Here is a 21,113-nt window from a genome sequence, read left to right as displayed (position 1 = left end):
GGGTATGGCAGGGGTTCTCACTGAACAAACGGAAGGTTCATTTAGGATAGCGGCTCTGAGCTTTGCCTGCCCACCAAAGGTATTCTAAAACTTCTAGTGCCTGTTGCCGCCCCGAGAGCCAGAATGACGGCCTGAAGTGGTGTGTGGACAACTTGTGAAAACCCCCCAAGAAATGGCCTTGCTAAGTAGCTGAGTCTGCCTCTTGATTGGGATTATAGGCATGTACCACCACTGCAGCGGACAGTTGTATCTGTTGAACTGCTACAACAAGACCTCGTCTCAAAACAAAACAAAAACAACAAAAATAAATAAATGCAACTGTTGGGGACCTGGGGAGTCTGTAACTTGGAGAATGGAGGGCCCATCCAAGAGAAGTGAGGAATGGTGGTGAGGTGAAGGCCGGGAGATGAATGGAAGTTAAAACCTCACAGACACAGGGTGGAGCCTGGAGATGGCCTGCAGCGCTGGCCAGGGCTGCCTGCAGGTCTCCCAGGCTGCTGCGGAGAGGCAGTGCGAGGGAAGGAGCGGGGGAGGCTTGGCTGCTAGTAACCTCCCCGGTGCAGTAGAAACCTCAGCAGTGGCCACAGACTCCCTCCCATCAGTCTCTGCTGGGTGACAGGTGGGAACTTAAAAGCTCACATCACGTGTCCTGGCTGCCTAACCTACTTACCCCTTGAAGACACGGAGGCTGGGGCAAGGAGAGGCCAAGAGGAATTGCCTGAGAAAGGAGGAAACCGAGGCGTGGGGTGCAAGAGAAAGAGCGAGAACACACACGTGTATGAGAAGTGTCTGTGAGCCCTGGGCATGCTCTGCCACACTGGTGCCTCCTCGGCCAGCCGTGCGCTGTCTTGGAGGCCTGAAACGGGTTGGCAGAATAAAGACTTATATGGTCAGAGCAGGCTGAGACTCAGTACCAGGTTAATCTTGGCGCTGCCCTGCAAGCTCTGTTACAGCTACTATTCTGCTTGCTGTCCCTTCTGAACTGGTGTCCTCGTGAACCCCTAGGGAAGGTGTGGATAGGGGTCTAGGGAGAATGTGCCAAAGTCCCAGGCGTCCTGTTTTGAATCCCTTTCTACTCCAGGGCTAGCTGGAGCTGAATTCAAGCGCTTAAACTGAGGAGATTGGCGATGAGGGGTTGAGAATGCAGATCGGCAGCGCCCCAATGCCCCGAGAGTGGTGGAATTTGCTACCCCCGCCCCCACCCACCCCTACCTCTACCATTGTCCAGTTTTTCAGGGACCTGCCACACCGAGTGACTCCAGCTCTCCTTTCCTTATGACCAAGCCTCAGTCCTGGGTCCACAGATGTGCTCCCGTGGCCCTCGGGATGCGGGGCGCTGATCTTGCCTGCACCATCCTCGACCCCCGCGGGGTGCGGAGCGGCGCGGGCCCTTTAAGAGCGGCGGGACGGGGCGAGCCGAGCCGAAGCGTGGAGGAGAACGCAGTCTCCCAGCCGGCTCGGGAGGACCTCGGCGCTGGGGACGCGGCTCCGGGAACCGGCTGTGCGCTGCCAAGTGCGGTCCGGGGCGCGACCTCAGCCGCCGCTCCCCAACCTTGTCATCCCCCCTCGGACCCGGAGCCCTGCCCTCCCTCACTGCCCGCCCCGCCCCGGCCCCGCCCCGGTCCGGTCCGGGTCACCGGGACCGGGAGCCGGGGCGCCGGTGCCGCAGCCCGGGGCAGGTGTGGAGCGCGGGGAGTCTCCTCCATCCCCATCTCCATCCCCGGCGGGGGCCAGCGCCGAGCATCGGGGCTCCTCACGGGCCCGGAGGCTCGTCAAGGTGACTAGGCATGCGGGAGATGGGGGAGCCCACGCCGCCTCCGGGGGCGCCGAGTCGGCCGGGGCGAGGACCGGGTGGTTGGGTCCCGGGATGCGTCGGTCTTTCGGGACAGCCCGGGGCGCGCGGGGCCCGCGGCGCGGACGCGAGGGGATGGCGGGGGAGTAGCGCCCGGGCTGGCGGAGGGGGACGCGGCGGGAGGCCGGAGCGTTGCCGGGGCCCACCCTGGGCTCCCCGGCTTCCCTGACTTCCGAGTGGGCATCCGCCGGCCGCTGCCCCTCCCCCTGCCACCCAGTCCCCCGGGGCCGCCGGCCTGCGGGGTAAGCAGATTAGAGCCACGGCGGGGAGGGAGGCCGGGAAGGAGGGGCCGGGCCGGGCTGCCCTGGACCGGGGAGAGGTCGTCTCGGAGCATCTCTGCGGCCGAGTGCGTGGGGCTGGGCGCCCCAGGCGAGGAGTGGGGTGCTAACAGTTGGGGATCTGCCCTGAGAAGGAGGTGGAGGAGTGGAGGCGGGGCAGCCCTGCCAGCCGGGGAGCCTCGGGCAGGGCTTGCGGGGGTCCGTCCCGAGCTGAGCAGGCTCTCTCCGTGCAAGCAGGCTGCGTGATGGCGGACAAGGCGCTGGAGGCCGTGGGCTGTGGACTCGGGCCGGGGGCTGTGGCCATGGCCGTGGCGCTGGAGGACGGGGCGGAGCCCCCGGTGCTGACCACGCACCTGAAGAAGGTGGAGAACCACATCACAGAAGCGCAGCGCTTCTCTCACCTGCCCAAGCGGTCCGCTGTGGACATCGAGTTCGTGGAGCTGTCCTATTCCGTGCGGGAGGGGCCCTGCTGGCGCAAACGGGGTAGGCGGCAGCCTGGTGGGCAGCTGGGGGCCCTTGCTGAGTTGCTTCTCCAGGAGTGTGAGGTGTCGGGGTTCCTCCCTCTGCAAACCCTCTAGGCCTCAGCCCCTCACTCATAGCACTCGTTTGGGGTGCCAGGATTCCTGCTTCCCATATCTGCCAGCACCCAGGGAAGCTAGGCTGAATTAGTTATTAAAGCTTTCTCTTCTAAATAGCCCATGACCTCGGGTCCTTGAGTCAGTCCCCCCCCCCCCCCCAATCTCTCTCTCTCTTTCTTTCCCTCTGAGGGCTGGTTTGAGAAGGGTTGACTGTCCGTGGGGTCTCTCCTCTCTGTTTAACAGTGCCCTTGCACCTATCTTTTGAAGATGTTCTCATTCCTGTCATTTTACTCCGTTTTTGCCACAGTCCTCTGAAGCAGAAAGGGTGGAGGTTTGGCAAGTTCGGTGTCATCCTCACATTAACTAATAAGGAAACTGAGGCTCGGGGAAGTTGAGTAACCTGACCAATGTCCCATAGCTAGTAAGTGGAAGAGCTGGGCCAGAAGCTGAGCAGGGCCCAGAAATCCTCAGGGCAGTCCTACCTCCTCCCCTTTCTTCCCCATCAGGACAGGTTTCCCTGCGCTCTGACCAACCTCTGTGTCCATACCTAAGGCAGCTGGGCTGGGCACCCAGAGACTGGGTTTGTTTCCCAGAGCTGGGTGTGGGGCCAGGGGTGGAGTAGGGATAGTTTTCTGAGGTTTAAGAAATAGGGTTGAGAGGCTTCAGAGCAGGGCTCACAATGAGCTGTCTCTGCATGTTCCACTCACTCCCATGGATGACCAAAAAGCAATGGGACCTGAGACAATGGAAAGTTGAGTTTGAGACCAGCCTGGGAACTACAGAGTGAGTTTCTAGTCAGCCTGGGCTAGAGTAACACCCTGCCTCAAACAAACAAACAAACAAACAAACAAACACCCTGAGAGGCAGAGGTAGGAGGATTACCATGATTTGGAGGCCCTCCAGAGGCTCCATAGTGAATTCCAGGTCAACCTGGGCTAGAGTGAGACCCTACCTTGGGGTGGGGGGAAGGAGGTGAGGGAAAATGGAAACTGAGGCATTTGGCCTCCTGGCCTAGCTCTGGGCAAATGATGATGTCCTTGTTACTTCCTTCACCCTCATTTCCTCAGAACTTGGTAGAGAAATGAAAATTTTACAAAAAGAAATGTGTCTAGATGGGGCTCTTTGCACTCACTGAGCTGCTAAGGCTTCCTGCTTTTGCCCTTCCCAGCCTCATCTGCCACCCCTGGCTCCCTTTCATGCCCTCTGCCCTCCTCTCTCCACCTTCTCCTCCGCCTCCAATTCCTCTTTCCTCTGGAGAAGACAGAAAGTAGTCACAGAGAGGGAAAGAGTAAGGGACGCGGAGAGAGATTTTCTATCTTCCTCAGGTGACAATTAACATGTCACCAACGTCCTCTAATAGTATATAGCATTTTGCATTTCTTTTCCAAACACTTTCTATTAAGTGATGATCTCACTTAATATTTATAATAACCCTATTAAGACCTTGGAAGAAGATAATACTTTTTTTGTGTGTGGCGCTAGGGATGAAACTTAAAGCCTTGCTCAAGCAAGGCAAGTACTCTACCATTGAGCTATATACCCAGTTTGTTCTCTTATAGATGAGGAATCAGACCCTAATGATTAAGTGCACACACCTATAATCCCAGCACTGCAGAGGTTTGAGGTAGGATGATCATGAGTTCAAGGCCAGCCTTGGATATATAGAAAGACCTCACACCCCAAAACAGAGATAAGTAAATAAATAGAAAAGATTAAGTGGGCTGAAGAGATGGCTTAGCAGTTAAGGTGCTTGCCTGAGAAGCCTAAGGCCTCATGTTTGACTCTCCAAGTCTCATGTAAGCCAGACACTCAGTGATGTAAGCATGCAATGTTGTACATGCACACCAGGTGGTGTACACGTCTGGCATTCAATTGCAGTGGCTGGAGGCCCTGGCACACCAATTCTGTCTCCCCCTCCCCCTCTCTCTACGTCGCATAAAAAAGGGCCAGTTTACTGGGTTTGCCTTAAAAAAAAAAAAAAAAAAAGGAAAAATTAAGTGACTTAAAATTGCAGAGTTAGCCCGGCATGGTGGCACATGCCTTTAATCCCAGCACTTGGGAGGCAGAGTTAGGGGGATTGCCCAGAGTTCAAGGCCACCCTGAGACTACATAGTAAATTCCAGGTCAGCCTGGGCTAGAGTGAGACCCTACCTCAAAAAAAAAAAAAAAAAAGAATATTGCAGAGTTATTGATTAAAGCCAGACTAGTACATTGGTGTCCCTCCAATTGAAAGGCCTGCAAGACTCCTCACATGCTGAGCAGTTGTAGGACAGTGAGTTCCGAGACAAGTGTTTCCAGCTTCCTGGAAGCTGTGAGCCCTTTATTTCTTCTTCTTCTTCTTTTTTTTTTTTTTTTTTTTGAGGCAAGCCCAACAGACTGGCCTTTTTATGTGATAGAGTGAGAGAGGGAGAGACAGAGAAAAAAAAAAACTCAGAAAGAGAATTTGCTCAGCAGGGCCCCCAGCCACTGTAATCAACCTCCAGACTTATGTGCCACCTTGTACACATGTGCAATCCCGCATGCTTGCGTCACCTTGTGTATCTGGCTTATGTGGGACCTGGAGAGTTGAATATGGGTCCTTAGGCTTTGCAGGCAAGCGCCTTAACTGCTAAGCCATCTCTCCAGCCCTATGTCAACCCTTAAATTTTTTTTTTTTCCAGGTATGGTAGTGCATGCCTTTAAACCCAGCACTTAGGAGACTGAGGTAGGAGGATTGCTGTGAGTTCAAGGCCACCCTGAGACTACAGAGTGAATTCCAGGTCACCTGGGTTCGAGTGAGACCCTGCCTTGAAAAACAAAAACATGGGCTGGAGAGATGGCTTAGTGGCTAAAGCATTTGCCTGAAAAGCCAAAGGATCCAGCTTTGAGTCCCCAGGACCCATGTAAAGCCAGATGCATAAGGTGGTGCATGTATCTGGAGTTTGTTTACAGTGGCTGAAGGCCCCGGTGTGTGCGTTCTCTCTCTCTCTCATTCTCTCTCTCTCTTTCTCTGTCTCAAATAAATAAAGAAAAAGAAATAATTTTATTTATTTGCAAGCAGAGAAAGATAGAAGAGAGACAGAGAGAGAATGGGCATGCCAGGGAGGCTAGCCACTGCAAATGAACTCCAGATGCATGTGCCACTTTGTGCATCTGGCTCTACGTGGGTCCTGGGGAATCGATCTTGGGTTATTAGGCTTTGCAGGCAAACACCTTAGGGGCTGAGCCATCTCTCCAGCCCATTTGCCCTTTTGTAGGCTGCTCCCCCTCTTTGGCCTCACTTTCCTCCTCCGTAAAGACAGATGATAACAGAACCCACAGAGTGGCCTTGCTGGGGAGCTCAGCTGCGTCAGTATCTTGAAAGTGCTCTGTGAGAGGCAGGAAGCTGTTAGATGATACTTGTGCTAGGTCTCAAAGTTCCCCCAGCATCTGGCTGTGGTTGAATTCTGGAAAGGTTCAGCATGTAAGATTTTTTTTTTCCCCTTGCTAAGAAAACACTTTCTGTGAATGGCTCTGGAAAACATATTCTGGAATGTACCACCCAGCATCCTTCTGTTTGATAGCAAGAGGACTGAGGTAGAGAGTTGGAACCCATGACCTTCCTCTCTTAGAAAGAACTTGCTGTGTGACCCCAAGCAACTTGCTGCCGCCTCTGGTCCCCGTGACCTCAGCCATGGTGCTGAGAAGCAGCTGAATGAGCATGGCACAGTTAGTTGGAGTGGTCAAGGCCTGACCCCGAGCAGGGCCTGGTCCTTTCCTAATGAGATGTGCCCAGAGGAGGGGCAGCTGGGTCTAATGCACAGTCCTGGGTGGTGTGGACAGAGGGCTAATGCACTGCTAGGTGAGGAATGAGGGCTTGAGGTCTCCTCAGAACAGTAGGTTCTTAAGGCTAGCAGACAAGGTCCTTGGTGTCACCCCTTCTCTCCATCCCTAGCTCACCATGTGTCTCTGCCTTCTGTTACCTGGATTATTTTGATGATTTGATTTGATTTCATGTAGGGTCTCACTCTAGCCCTGGCTGACCTGGAATTCACTATGAAGTCTTAGAGTGGCCTTGAACCCACAGCGATCCTCCAATCTCTTCCTCCTGAGTGCTGGGATTAAAGGTGTGCACCACCATGCCCAGCCCTTCTGCCTTCATATGTACATGTTATAAATTTGAGAGAGAGAGAAAAAAAGGACAGATAGAGAGAGGGGGTGCACCAGGGCCTCTAGCCACTGCAATGAACAAACTCTGGATGCACATGTCATCTTGTGCATCTGAATTTTTGTGGGTACTGGGGAATCAAACCAGGGTCCTTAGGCTTTGCAGGCAAATGCCTTCACCACTGAGCAATATCTCCAGTACTCCCACACTTTTTAAAAAAGTTTTATGCAAAGGAACTCCAGATGCATGTGCTACCTTGTGCATCTGGCTTATGTGGTATTGGGGAATTGAACCTGGGTCCTTAGGTTTCACAAGCAAGCACCTTAACCACTAAGTCGTCTCTCTAGTCCTCAGTCCCCCTTTAAAAAAAAATGCTTTTGGCCGGGCATGGTGGCGCACACCTTTAATCCCAGTACTTGGGAGGCAGAGGTAGGAGGATCACTGTGAGTTCAAGGCCACCCTGAGACTCCATAGTGAATACCAGGTCAGCCTGGGCTAGAGTGAGATCCTATCTCAAGAAAAACAAAATATAAAAAATAAAAATAAAAAAGAATGCCTTTATTTTTGTTATTTATTTGCAAGCAGAGGGAGAGAATGGGCTTGTCAGGGCATCTTGCCAGTGTAAACTCCAGACACATACACCACTCTGTGCATCTGGCTTTACGTGGGTACTGAGCCAGGGCATCAAGCTTTGCAAGCAAGCACCTTAAACTGCTGAGCCATCTCTCCAGCCCTGACTGTGTCCTTTTTTTTTTTTTTTTCCCGAGGTAGGGACTCATTCTAGCCCAGGTTGATCTGTAATTCACTATGCAAGCTCAGGGTGGCCTTGAACTCACAGTGATCCTCCTACCTCTTCCTCTTGAGTTTAAAGACACATTCCACCACACCCCTCAACTGTGGTCTTTCAAGATGCAGAAACTATGTCCTTCCTCATTTTATAGTTTTGTCCACTGTGCAAGCTTGGTATACAGTAGTTATCAACAAGCGTTTATCAAATAAAATTAATAATAGGATGTCACTTTTGAAACGCACTCTACATGTTAAGCACTATGTCATCTGCTTTGCATAGGTCATCTCATTGAATCGTCCCAATAACCCAGTGAGACTGGCACTGTGACCAACATTTTACAAATGAGGGGCCTGAAATTTAGAGAGATTAAGTGACTTGCCTGGGTTCCCACAACTAGTAAACAAGGAGACAGAATTGGAACTCAGATCCACCTGGCTCCATACTGGAGCTTGGTGGGCATCTGCTGCTCCCCAGGTGAATGAAGGGGATTTCAGTGAACCATGTTAGGGCTGGAGACACAAGTTCACAGGGCACAGAAAACATAAAGAGGGTAGTTTTTTTCTTTTTCCTTTTTCTTTTTCTTCTCCAGCATAAGGCAAAAACTCTGAAGCTGGGTGTGGGTGGGACATGCCTTTAATCCCAGCACTTAGGAGGCAGAGATAGGAGGACTGATGTGAGTCTAAAGCCAGCCTGAGACTACACAGTGAGTTCCAGGTCAGGCTGGGCTAGAGAGTGAGACCCTACCTCCAAAAGAAAAAAGAGCCCTCTGAGAACACATTCTTACTGAGCATCCACTACATCCAGACAGACCAGGAAAGATGAGTAATAGCCCCAGACCTTACCCCCAAGAAGCTCACTGACTAAGAGGCCGGGGGAGGGAGGTAAATGACAGGCACATCAAGTGATAAACACGCTGGCCTATGCGAAGTGTTGCGGGAACATAGGACAGTCAGCCAGCTTGGCGTGAATCAGTGGAAGATGTCTCTGGAATGTGTAAGACAGCCATCACGGTCATCTTCGGAGAAGGCCAGGTTCTAGGGCCATGATGGCCTCTCTGCAGCCAACCACAAGACACCCTGGCCTTCTCAAAGCCTCTTAGACTCTGACTATAGGAGGGGGAGATCATTTCTAGAGGAAAAGGAGGAGGAGGTTGAAGCCATTGTTGGGTCTCAGGAGTGTTTTCCCATTCTAACCCAATCCCACCAAGGCCTGGCTGCGTGGTTCATCAATAGCCATGCTCCTTCTAAGAGTTTTGGGAGTCTAATCCCTCAGCCCTCACCAGAAATTCCTCCCATCCTGCAGGTTATAAGACCCTTCTCAAGTGCCTGTCGGGTAAATTCTGCCGCCGGGAGCTGATTGGCATCATGGGCCCCTCGGGGGCTGGAAAGTCCACTTTCATGAACATCTTGGCAGGGTATAGGTGAGGATAAGGAAGGGGAAGGGAGGCAGGACTCAGGAAGAGGGGGAGCACAGAAAGTGTTACGAAGTGGCTTTGACCCTCATCCCCAACCAATGTCCCTGCAGGGAGTCTGGAATGAAGGGTCAGATTCTGGTCAATGGGAGGCCGCGGGAGCTGAGGACCTTCCGCAAGATGTCCTGCTACATCATGCAGGATGACATGCTGCTGCCTCACCTCACAGTGCTGGAAGCCATGATGGTAAGGACTCTTTCTACTTGCTTGCTGTCCCTGTGGTCACCAGCAGAGGAGTCAAGGCAGGACCTTCCACACATACCTTTCTCACTTGTTCTCTGCATCCAGGTCTCTGCCAACTTGAAGCTGAGTGAGAAGCAAGAGGTGAAGAAGGAGTTAGTAAGTGGGGAAGAGGAGCAGAAAACAGTCAATGCCTTGTGGGCTCAATGATTTCCGGGCGTCGGATGTGGGGGGAGTGGCAGCCGAGTGGAGACAAGGGCCTGTGCTATGCTCTGGGGTACATTGGGGTGGTGCCTGTGTGAAGTAGAGATGCTGAAGCTGACTTGGGCTGGGTGGGGGTGCCTCCAGGTGACAGAGATTCTCACAGCACTGGGCCTGATGTCCTGCTCCCACATAAGGACGGCCCTGCTCTCTGGCGGGCAGAGGAAGCGCCTGGCCATCGCCCTGGAGCTGGTCAACAACCCACCTGTCATGTTCTTTGATGAACCTACCAGGTAGCTCTCCCCATCCCCCCGTCTTTTCCTCCCCAGCCCTGAGCTAGGGCTGGAGGTTGCATCTGCTCAATGGCTGGAGACCAGAGCCTCTGATTACAGTCTCCTGGGCTCAAGATAAGGGCTGACTCTTCATCTCCATTTTTGCAAATCCAGTTACAGCCAGCAGCTTCCATCCTTTATAGACAGGTGGAGATCCAAATGCCCACCCCCCTCCCCTTGATTGATGCCTCCCTCTGCTCTCCCCCACAGATATTAGTCACCAAGTCCTCCTTTTGGTAGTTCTCAGATTTTTCCCTGCCCCAGGCCTTGAGTTGAGGATATCTCCATCATTTCCCAATCTCCAGTCTCCTCTGACAGTTCTTCCTTCATCCTGTAGCTAGAGTGGGTTTTCTTTTTTTTTTTAATTTTTATTTATTTATTTATTTATTTATTTATTTATTTATTTATTTATTTATTTATTTGAGAGCATCAGACACAGAGAGAAAGACAGATAGAGGGAGAGAGAGAGAGTGGGCGCGCCAGGGCTTCCAGCCACTGCAAACGAACTCCAGACGCGTGCGCCCCCTTGTGCATCTGGCTAACGTGGGACCTGGGGAACCGCGCTTAACCGCTAAGCCATCTCTCCAGCCCTAGAGTGGGTTTTCTAAAAGACCAGTCTGGCAAGACCCCCTCCCCTGGAGCCAGCCATGCAGAGTCCCATTTGTCCTCAGAAGAAAGTCAGGTGGCTTCCAAGGCCATGGTCTCAGAGTACTTCTGTAGCCTGTCTTTACTTTATGCTCTAATAACACTGAGCTGCCTTCTTCCATGCCTCTAAGCCTAGCCCGCGCTGCGTCTTCCACGTGGGATGCCCTTCCCCACTTAACCTTCGCTTCTCCTTTACCAGTTTGGCCCTTGCTTCCTCCGCACTCCCTCAGGCACCTTTTCTGACTGCTCTCCAGCCCCAGGTCCCACTTTCTACCCTGTATAGCTGCAACACTCCCCCCATTCCCTAAAATCAACTAGGGGCTTGTCTGTCTCCCTCCAGACTAATCTTAGATACAATCATTGAAGTGCCAGGGCCTGACATTCAACAGGGATTTGGCATACGCTGATTAGATTGAATAGTACTCTGGCTTTGTGGGTCTGGACCGCACTGGGTGCCCAGGGTTCTGGGGGTAGCCAGAGGGCAGTTTTCCTGCTGGCTACATCACAGAAGCCACCCCACCCCACGCACCCTCCCCTTGGCCCCACCCACCTTACTTGGTCCCCTGGCGCCTCTCTCTGGACAGCGGTCTGGACAGCGCTTCTTGTTTCCAAGTGGTGTCCCTCATGAAGTCTCTGGCCCACGGGGGCCGCACCATCATCTGCACCATCCACCAACCCAGTGCCAAGCTCTTTGAGATGTTTGATAAGGTCAGTGCCTCTGGATTTCCAAGAAGATTGGCCTGAAGCGAAGGGATTAAGGTACCTGTGGGATCCTCTGGTCCACTGGCAGGGTTTGCCTAACCCTTCTTTTCTGCCTTAGCTCTACATCCTGAGCCAGGGCCAGTGCATCTTCAAGGGCGTGGTCACCAACCTGATCCCCTATTTGAAGGGGCTGGGCTTGCATTGTCCCACCTACCACAACCCAGCTGACTTCAGTGAGTGGGGGCCCCTGTGAGACGATGGGAGACAGAGGAAGGGGGTCAAACCTTGGGCTTGGGGCACACAGTCCTCCTGGGGCCAGAGATCTCATTGTCACATGCCTTCCCTGTATACCAAGTAGGGGCTGACTTGCCCTTGGGAACTGAGGGTGAAGCCTAGCTGAGCACTCTGCTCTGTGTCCCCCAGTCATTGAGGTGGCCTCTGGCGAGTATGGAGACCTGAACCCCATGCTGTTCAGGGCTGTGCAGAATGGGCTGTGCGCTATGGCCGAGAAGAAGAGCAGCCCTGAGAAGAATGAGGTCTCTGCCCACTGCCCCACTTGCCCTCCGGTGAGTGGGGTGGAGAGGGCAGAGTGGAGGAGGGGAGATGGGACCATAGGCAGTGGCCCTGCCAGAGAGGCTGTCCTCCGAGGCGTTACCTCTGCTGGGCACTAGGAAGACCGGGATTTGGAACAGTCCAGTCCTGCTGTTAATAGTGGCGTGACCTCACTGAGCTTCGGGTTTCTCATCCACTCATTCCTCCAGCAAGCTCGTAAGAGCGTCCTTAGAGTACTGCCCTCAGTTCCGGGTCCATCTGGTAAGCATGGTCAATGCAGTTGCTGTCCCCAGCGCCAGAGCATACTCTTGTCATCCCCAAGCCCGGGGGCTGATGACGTTTACTTCCAAGAGGTGCTGGGAAGCCTAGCTAGCTAGTCATGTAAGCTCTTAGCACGCCACCAGTGCAGCTGGGGTCTGTCTAATGCCAGATCCCTTTCTTAGATTAAAAAAAAAAAATGATGCAGACTGGCCTTTCATCCCAGCACTTGGGAGGCAGAGGTAGGAAGATCGCCATGAGTTCTAGGCCACCCTGAGGCTAGTGAATTCCAGGTCAGTCTGGGCTAGAGCGAGACACCTACCAGAAGAAAAGAAAAAAGATACCACCTTCCAAAACCAGAGTCTTGGTTATTATTGTTGCCATGGTTATAATTATTAATCAGTGGTGGAGGGAAACTGCTGGTCTACAAAATCACGTTCTTCGGGTTAGTGCTAATGGATGGAAGTAGTTGCTGGTCAACTCTGAGCCACCATGGGGTCCTTGACTCCTTCCTGCCTCCTGCTTAAGTTTCTTCCTTTTTATCTTTTTCTTCTGCCTCCCAAGTGCTGGGACTAAAGGTGTGCGCCACTTGCCCTGGCTCAGCCTTTAAGTTTCTGTTTGTCTCTCTCAGTCTCCTTGGGGTTCCGCCCCTAAGCCTGGCTTCCAGCTTTCTAGCTCAGTGGTGGAAGCTTCTCCTGCAGGCCTGAGAAGAGCTTGGGGTTTCTCATGCACTGAGCTGGGTGGGCTGTGGAAAGGTGGGGTAGACTCACTTGCTCCCGTTTCCTGTCCCCAGGAAGTGGATCCCATTGAAAGCCACACCTTTGCCACCAGCACCCTCACCCAGTTCTGCATCCTCTTCCGGAGGACCTTCTTGTCCATCCTCAGGGACACGGTGAGACATCAGGCTGGGGATGGGAGGCACAGGCCTGGCATCCGGGTGTGCAGGATCATGGCAGCTGGGATGGGAATAGGGGACCCTGCCCCACAGCACCTCAATGCCCCCATGGATTTATGTACCTAGAAGGGCACCAACAAGTTCCCAGCCTAGTGTGCTCCACCACTCCATGGCCCAGGACACATACCTCTCCTCACGACGACCCGTGCCGCAGGTCCTGACTCACTTGCGGTTCATGTCCCACGTGTTGATCGGCGTGCTCATTGGTCTCCTCTACCTGCATATCGGCGACGATGCCAGCAAGGTCTTCAACAATACTGGGTGCCTCTTCTTCTCCATGCTGTTCCTCATGTTTGCAGCCCTCATGCCAACTGTGCTCACCTGTGAGCTGAGCTGCTGGGCTGGCGGGGCGTGGGTGCTGGGCATGAGGCAGGGGCCAGGGCTCTGCCAGGAAAGCCTGACCCGTCTGCATCCTCAGTCCCCTTAGAGATGGCAGTCTTCATGAGGGAGCACCTGAACTACTGGTACAGCCTCAAAGCATATTACCTGGCCAAGACCATGGCGGACGTGCCCTTTCAGGTGAGCTGCTTCCTGCCTTGACCACTTTGCTGCTATCTCGCTCCTAACATCCCTACTGCTTGGCTTCCCCAATCTTTTTTTTTTGAAGGCTGGGCATGGTGGAGCACGTCTTTAATCCCAGCACTCAGGAGGTAGAGGTAGGCAGATCACCGTGAGTTCAAAGCCACCCTGACACAACAGTGAATTCCAGGTCAGCCTGAGCTAGAGTGAGACCGTACCTTGAAAAACAAAAACAAAAACAAGAAATGAGCAGGAGGCAGGAAGGAGTCAAGGACCCCATGGTGGCTCAGAGTTGATCAGCAACTCCTTCCATCCATTAGCACTTTAGCACTAACCCTAATGTTTTAGACCAGCAGTTTCCCTCCACCACTGCTTAATGATAACCATGGCAACAATAAGAACTAAGGCTCTGGTTTTGGAAGGTGGTATTTTTTTTTTTTAATTTTATGTATTTATTTGAGAGCAACAGACAGAGAGAGAAAGAGGCAGAGAGAGAGAGAGAGAATGGGCACGCCAGGGCCTCCAGCCACTGCAAACGAACTCCAGATGCATGTGCCACCTTGTGTATCTGGTTTACGTGGGTCCTGGGGAATGGAGCCTCGAACTGGGGTCCTTAGGCTTTATAGGCAAGCGCTTAACCCTATTTGTTTGTTTTTTGAGGTAGAATCTCACTCTAGCCCAGGCTGACCTGGAATTCACTATGTAGGCTCAACATGGCCTTGAACTCATGGCGATCCTCCTACCCTGCCTCTCAAGTGCTGGGAGTAAAGGTGTGCTAAGGTAGAAACTTAGTCTAGCCCAGGATGACCTGGAATTCACTATGTAGTCTCAGGGTGGTTTTGAACCACGGTGATTCTCCTACCATTGCCTCCTAAGTGCTGGGATTAAAGGCATGTGCCACCATACCTGGTCCTTTATTTTAAAATATTATAAAATTTTATTCATTTATTTATTTGAGAGAGAAAAAGGCAGAGAGAGAGAGAGAGAGAGAGAATGAGAGAATGAAAGCTTCAGGGCCTCCAGTCACTGCAAACAAACTCCAGACGTGTGCACCCCCTTGTGCATCTGGCTTACATGGGTCCTGGAGAGTCGAAACAGGATCCTTTGGCTTTGCAGGCAGAGGCCTTAACCGCTAAGCCATCTCTCCAGCCTCTCTGGTCCTTTTTTTTTTTTTTTTAAATATTTTTTATCTATTTATAAGCAGAGATAGATAAAAAAGACACAGAAAGAGAATGGACACACCAGGGCTTCCAGCTGTTGCAAACGAACTCCAGATGCATGTGCTATTTTGTGCATCTGGCTTTACGTGGGTTCTGGGGGATTGAACCAGGGTCATTAGGCTTTACAGGCAAACACCTTAACCTCTGAGCCATTTCTCCAGCCCCAGAGTCTTCCTTAATCTTGTCACCTTCAACCCTTTCCTTTTCTCATTGAGCAAGGAGGGGGCAGGTACCTACTCAATACCAGACTGGATACCAGCCATTATGAATTCAGCAGCAGGACAGACTCATGGTGTTGACCCTGTAGAATCTATGGCCTAGTGGGAAAACTGACAAGCCAAAAACAGTGGCCACAGGCAGGTGTGGTGGCGCACTGTGCAATCCCAGTACTTGAGAGGCTGAGGTAGGATGGTTACCGTGAGTTCTGAGGTCAGCCTGAGCTACAGTGTGCCATCCGGTTTCAAAATCCTACAAATGGCTCAATCTTATTAGAGGCAGCAGACAGCAGTTGGGTTCTGGAGCTTTCCTGACACTTGCAAGTTAATTGAGCAAGCCACTCAATCCTCTGTGCCAACATCCCCATGTGTAAAGTGGTCTTCTTTTTGCTTTTTAGTTTGTTTGTATTTATTTATTTATTTGCAAGGAGAGAGAGAGAGAATAGGTGTGCTAGGGCCTACTGCTATTGCAAATGAACTCCAGATGCATGTGTCACTTTGTGCATCTGGCTTTATGTGGGGACTGGGAATTGAACCCAGGCCGTTACGCTTTGCAAGCAAGTGCCCTTAACCACTGAGCAAATCTCTCCAGCCTTGTTTGTTAGTCTTTCTTTCTTTTTTAGTTTGCTTGTTTTTTTTTGTTTTTCAAAGTAGGGTCTTGCTCTAGCCCAGGCTGACCTGGAACTCACCATGTAGCCTCAGGATGGCCTCAAACTCATGGCAATCCTCCTGCCTCTGCCTCCCAAGACCTGGGATTAAAGGTGTGCACCACTATGCCCAGCTAGTTAGTTTTTTGAAGCAGGATCTCACTGTAGCTCAGAACGACCTCTATAGGGCCAGGCTGGCCTGGAACTCAACTTCCTAATTCAACCTCTAGAGTGCTGGAATTAAAGGCATGTGCCACCATACCCAGCTTCCTGTGTGTAAAATAGAATGACAACAGTATCTACTTCAGAATAGTATGAGAATTAAATTAAATGGATGAGTACACCTAAAGGTTTTAGAATAGTGCTTGGCAAATAGTAAATGCCTGCCAGGTGTGGTGGCACACGCCTTTAATCCCAGCACTTGGGAGACAGAGGTAGGAGGATTGCCGTGAGTTCGAGGCCACCCTGAGACTACATACTGAATTCCAGGTCAGCCTGGGCCAGAGTGAGACCCTGCCTCGAAAAACCAAAAAATAAAATAAAAATAAAAACTAGTAAATGTCTAAGAAATATCAGCTAGGTTTTGTTATTGCCACTACTACTTTGTTTCAAGCCATGGTCACCAAAAATCCATAGAGTATCTTTCTGCAAATTACAAAAAAAAAAAAAAAGTTTTGGGTGCTGGGGAAATGGCTTAGTGGTTAAGGCATTTGCCTGTGAAGCCCAAGGACCCTGGTTCGATTCCCCAGGACCCATGTAAGCCAGCTGCACAAGGGGGCGCATGTCTCTGGAGTTCCTTTGCAGTGGCTGGAGGCCCTGGTGTGCCCATTCTCTCTTTCTCTCTGTCTCTTCCTCTCTCTCTCTCTCTCAAATAAATAAATAAATAAATAAATATATTTTTAAAAATCTTGGGCTAGAGAGATGGCTTAGCAGTTAAGGTGCTTGCCTGCAAAGCCAAAGGATCCAGGTTCAATTCCCTAGCACCCATGTAAAGCCAGATGCATAAGGTGGCATATGCGTCTAGAGTTCATTTGCAGTTGCTAGAGGTCCTGGGGTGCCCATTCTCTCCCCCCCCCCCGTCAAGCAAATAAATAAAATATCTTTTAAGTCTCTTATCTGGGCATGGTAGTGTGTACCTGTAATCCTGACACTTAGGAGGTGAAGGCAGGAGGACAAAGAGTTCAAGGTCACTGTTGGCTACATATAGAGTTCAAGGCCATGCTTAGCTACATGAGACCCTATGTCAAAAAACACAACAGGGCTGGAGAGATGGCTTAGCGGTTAAGCGCTTGCCTGTGAAGCCTAAGGACCGCGGTTCGAGGCTCGGTTCCCCAGGTCCCACGTTAGCCAGATGCACAAGGGGGTGCACGCGTCTGGAGTTCGTTTGCAGAGGCTGGAAGCCCTGGCGCGCCCATTCTCTCTCTCTCCCTCTGTCTTTCTCTCTGTGTCTGTCGCTCTCAAATAAATAAATAAATAAATAATAAAAAACACAACAAACACCCTTCCTCAGGGTGCCCACTGCGCTGTTGTAGGTGCAGTGCTTAGTGAGAGGAACACACAGTGGTTGCCTCTGTCTAGATGCCTGAGCATCTCACCGTGTGAGCTCAGTTTCTGCCCCTAGCAGTTCAGTCTCTTTGCTATTATTTGTTCTAAGACAAGGTCTGGCATTTGCCTATACGCATGAGAGCTCCAATCTTAGCACTGTCAAAATAATATTTTATTTTATTTAGATTTTCTGACACAGGGTCTCTCTGTAGTCCGGGCTGGCCTGGAACTCACTGTGTAGCCCAGGCTGGCCTTGAACTTGTGGCAATCCTCCTGCCTCAGTCTCCCAGGTGCTAGGATTACAGGTATGAGCCACCATACATGGCAGAAATGATCACTTCTATTTGAGGTTTACATGATGTTATAGGACACATATAGCTAATAAAATGGAGTAAATTAACATATCCATCATCTTTATCTCATACAGTTACTTTTTTGTGATAAGAGCAGCTCATAAATACTTTTTTTTTTTTCGAGGTAGGGTCCTCACTCTAGCCCAGGCTGACCTGGAATTCACTATGTAGTCTCAGGACAGCTTTGAACTCACAGCAATCCTCCTACCTCTGCCTCCCAAGTACTAGGATTAAGGCATGTGCCACCATGCCCGACTATATATACTTATTTAACAAAAAGTCAATGTAATCATTTTTAAAAATTTTATTTATTTATTTATTTGAGAGAGAAAGAGGGAGAGAGAGAGAGAATGAATGGGTGTGCCAGGGCCTCCAGCCACTATAAATGAACTCCAGATGCATGTGCTGCCTTGTGCATCTGGCTTACATGGGTTCTGGGGAATCAAACCTAGGTCCTTTGACTTTGCAGGCAAATGCCTTAACCTCTAAGCCAACCCTCCAGCCGTTTTTGTTGTTGTTGTTTGTTTTGAGGTAAGCTGTCATTTTAGCTCAGGCTGACCTGGAATTCACTATGTAGTCTCAGGATAGCCTCAAACTCACGGGAGTCACCTACCTGTGCCTCCCGAGTGCTGGGATTAAAGACGTGCACCACCATGCTGGTTTACAATGCAATTTTAACTAGAGTGCCCAAGTTGTAAGTTGAATCTCTATATAGTCAGCCACACTGTTTGATCTGCTTCTTTGTATACAAGAGGTGAGCCTAGAGGGGGGAACAAAGCACTCTTTCGGGGTGAGTTAATTCATTAGCAATGTAAGGAACAAACTGGTTTTGATGAGAAGGACTTCAAGCACTCAGAAGTCACTGTGCCTGAACTGGTCAGAGCAGGACAGAGAGGGAGAAAGGGGACATCCTTCAATCTAGAAGACATCAGAAAGAGTGCAACCATGTGTGGTGGCGCACGCCTTTAATCCCAACACTTGGGAGGCAGAGGTAGGAAGATCTCTTTGAGTTCGAGGCGACCCTGAGACTACATAGTGAATTCCAGGTCAGCCTGGGCTAGAGTGAGACCCTATCTTGGAATAAAAGAAAGAAAAAAGAAAAAGAGGAAACAGAACAGGCCTGGGTAGCCCTGGGTAGAGGAGAGGGAGGGTCTAGACCTGGCCCTGGCCGGTGGCCCCCCCGCCCCATGGTGTACCCGCTCCCTCTCCAGGTGGTGTGCCCTGTCGTGTACTGCAGCATCGTGTACTGGATGACTGGCCAGCCAGCTGAGACCAGCCGATTCCTGCTTTTCTCAGCCTTGGCCACAGCCACCGCCTTAGTAGCTCAGTCTTTGGGACTGTTGATTGGAGCCGCCTCCAACTCCCTCCAGGTGGGAAGTTTGGCACGTGAGGATTCTCAAACACGGTTGAAGTGGGAGAAATCAGGAGCTGGCAGATGGGGTGGGTTGGGTCCGTGGGACACCCTAGTTTTCATCACTCCTGTGACAGCCTGGACTCTCCCCTCCCCGCCAGGTGGCCACCTTTGTGGGCCCAGTGACTGCCATCCCTGTCCTCTTGTTCTCTGGCTTCTTCGTCAGCTTCAAGACCATCCCCACCTACCTGCAGTGGAGCTCTTACCTCTCCTACGTCAGGTCAGTGCTTCTTGCCTCCCCGCAGGTGGCATTGCCAGTGCGTCCTGGGCCGTGCCACGTCTAGTGTCTGTGCAACCATAAGGTGCTTCTTTCCTCCCCGCAGGAGGTACTGCCAGTTCTTCCTGCATTGCGCCAAGTCTAGTGTCTGTGCAACCATCCTCTGGGTGGCAAGGGGCACCCTGGCTGGACCTTGGGGATGAAAGCACCAAGACTTGGGTTCTGGCACTGTCTTGCTCTGATGTGCTTTCCTGCCTAGGTATGGTTTTGAGGGTCTGATCCTGACCATCTATGGTATGGAGCGAGGAGACCTGACCTGCCTGGAGACACATTGTCCGTTCCAGGAACCACAGAGCATCCTGCGAGAGCTGGATGTGGAGGATGCCAAACTCTACATGGACTTCCTGGTCTTGGGCATCTTTTTCCTGGCCCTACGGCTGCTGGCATATCTTGTGCTCCGCTACCGGGTCAAGTCTGAGAGATAGAGCCTTGCCCCTGCCCCTGCTGGGCACCTGGTCCCTACAGGAAGAAGTTCCCAGCCCCAGCCCTTTGGGACTGTTTTAACCTTGTAGACTTGGGCACTGGCTGCTGGTGCAGCCGCCCTCCCCTTCCTTGGCTGCTCCACAGGCTGGCTGCAGGCCAGCGCTCTCAGCCCTGGAGGAGGGCTCCAGCTCTCCCCATCAAGTCCAGGAGTCTTCCGAAGTCGATACGGTTTGTAGCTTCCTCTCTCCTCTCTCCCACACCTGCATGCAAAGACCACTGGGAGGCTGCCACCTTCCTTCCTGCCTATAGCACCTTCCTCTGTTGTCTGCGCAGGGGCCTCAGGCTCTCTGGGCCTCAACTTACAACTGATCCAAGTGGTCCCTTCAGCGGGGGTCCCAACCATATCAATGTGTGTAAACCAGGCTGCTATAAGGTTGGAGCTCCAGGGCTGGGTCCTGGGGGTGGGGGGGTGAGGTCCCTAGGGAGTTCTGTCACGGACATTGGATGGAGCAGGGAGGGGGACTCTGGAAGTCTCTCCCTCTCACCTACCCCTGACCCTGGCTGATTTGGATAATCTGCTGGGACAGAAGCTGGGTTTTCTGTCTGGGTCACTACTCTCAATCCTGGGGATTGGGGAGACCAGAAAATGTCCCATCCGTCTCCCTATATATTCGGTCAGAATAGGACTGGATGACATCTCTGCAATAACGCCCCTGTCTCTTTCACACCTGCCAATGGAACTGGAGAATGCACTTTATTTTTGAGGGGGGAGGTGAGCCAGGGAAGACCCAAGCAAGCCTCCCTTCTCACTGCTCCTGATGCACAGTTCCACAGATTCCTTCCCTCTCCAGACTCACAGGCGCGTGCATGCATACACACACACACACACACACACACACACACACACACACGCGCGCGCGCGCGCGCAGGCAATCAGCACACACATGCACCAGGCTCTATGGCCCAGAGGAAGAGTGAAGGTGGCACAGAAGTGGTGGGGTAGTGGTAGTTGCTTTGGAGAGGGCAATGCCAGTTGCCTCCTAGAGATCCCATTTTGGACACTAAGGATGAGGCTGGTTCATCCCAGAGTGACCCCAGGATCTGCAGGTGTCTATCCCCTCCAGTCTTCCCTCTCTCCCAAGCCAGGGGTGGCACTGGGCACTAGCCTTCTGGAGGTCAGGACCCAACAAGCACAAGCACAGGCATCAGCTTTGCCACCGCCACCCTGTAACCCTTCCTTTTGTGCTCCAAGCTGGCGCTCTCGCTGTCCTGCCCCTTTCCCAGCTGCTGCTGCTCATTCAAGCTCTCTGTCCATGTCTCTGCACCCTTTTCTCATCAGCAGCTGGCTCCTGGGCATCAGAACAGCAGGCCCTGGGCACCAAGGTGGAAGACACACCTAGAGCATATCTGGTTTCCTGGTGGGTCCAGGCTCCTCCTCCTGGTCCCCCTCCCCAGGGCTCGTTCCCCTTCCCTGTGCTTTCCTCTCTGCACCCTCCACTCTACCACAGGTTCGTCTCATTACACAGACCAGTTGTATTTGTGGGATTTCACCCATTATTAATAAAACCTATATTTATACAGTA

At 51.9% G+C, this 21,113-nt stretch overlaps 1 protein-coding gene across 1 annotated transcript; it reads left to right on the top strand.

Moving 5' to 3' along the window:
* The first annotated feature begins 1,678 nt into the window (after positions 1 to 1,678).
* Abcg4 (ATP binding cassette subfamily G member 4) lies at positions 1,679 to 21,113 on the top strand. The gene is made up of 15 exons (XM_004667373.2): positions 1,679 to 1,777; positions 2,368 to 2,613; positions 8,927 to 9,044; positions 9,149 to 9,281; positions 9,384 to 9,434; positions 9,624 to 9,769; positions 11,038 to 11,161; positions 11,274 to 11,388; positions 11,579 to 11,721; positions 12,759 to 12,857; positions 13,075 to 13,243; positions 13,339 to 13,439; positions 18,631 to 18,789; positions 18,932 to 19,050; positions 19,307 to 21,113. The coding sequence occupies exons 2-15, from the start codon at positions 2,376 to 2,378 to the stop codon at positions 19,530 to 19,532; spliced, it is 1,941 nt and encodes a 646-aa protein (XP_004667430.1). The 5' UTR covers positions 1,679 to 1,777; positions 2,368 to 2,375; the 3' UTR covers positions 19,533 to 21,113.

The sequence above is a fragment of the Jaculus jaculus genome, chromosome 3 (assembly GCF_020740685.1).
Source record: "Jaculus jaculus isolate mJacJac1 chromosome 3, mJacJac1.mat.Y.cur, whole genome shotgun sequence".
NCBI classification, from domain to species: domain Eukaryota; kingdom Metazoa; phylum Chordata; class Mammalia; order Rodentia; family Dipodidae; genus Jaculus; species Jaculus jaculus.
This window is presented reverse-complemented; position numbering and strand designations above follow the sequence as displayed.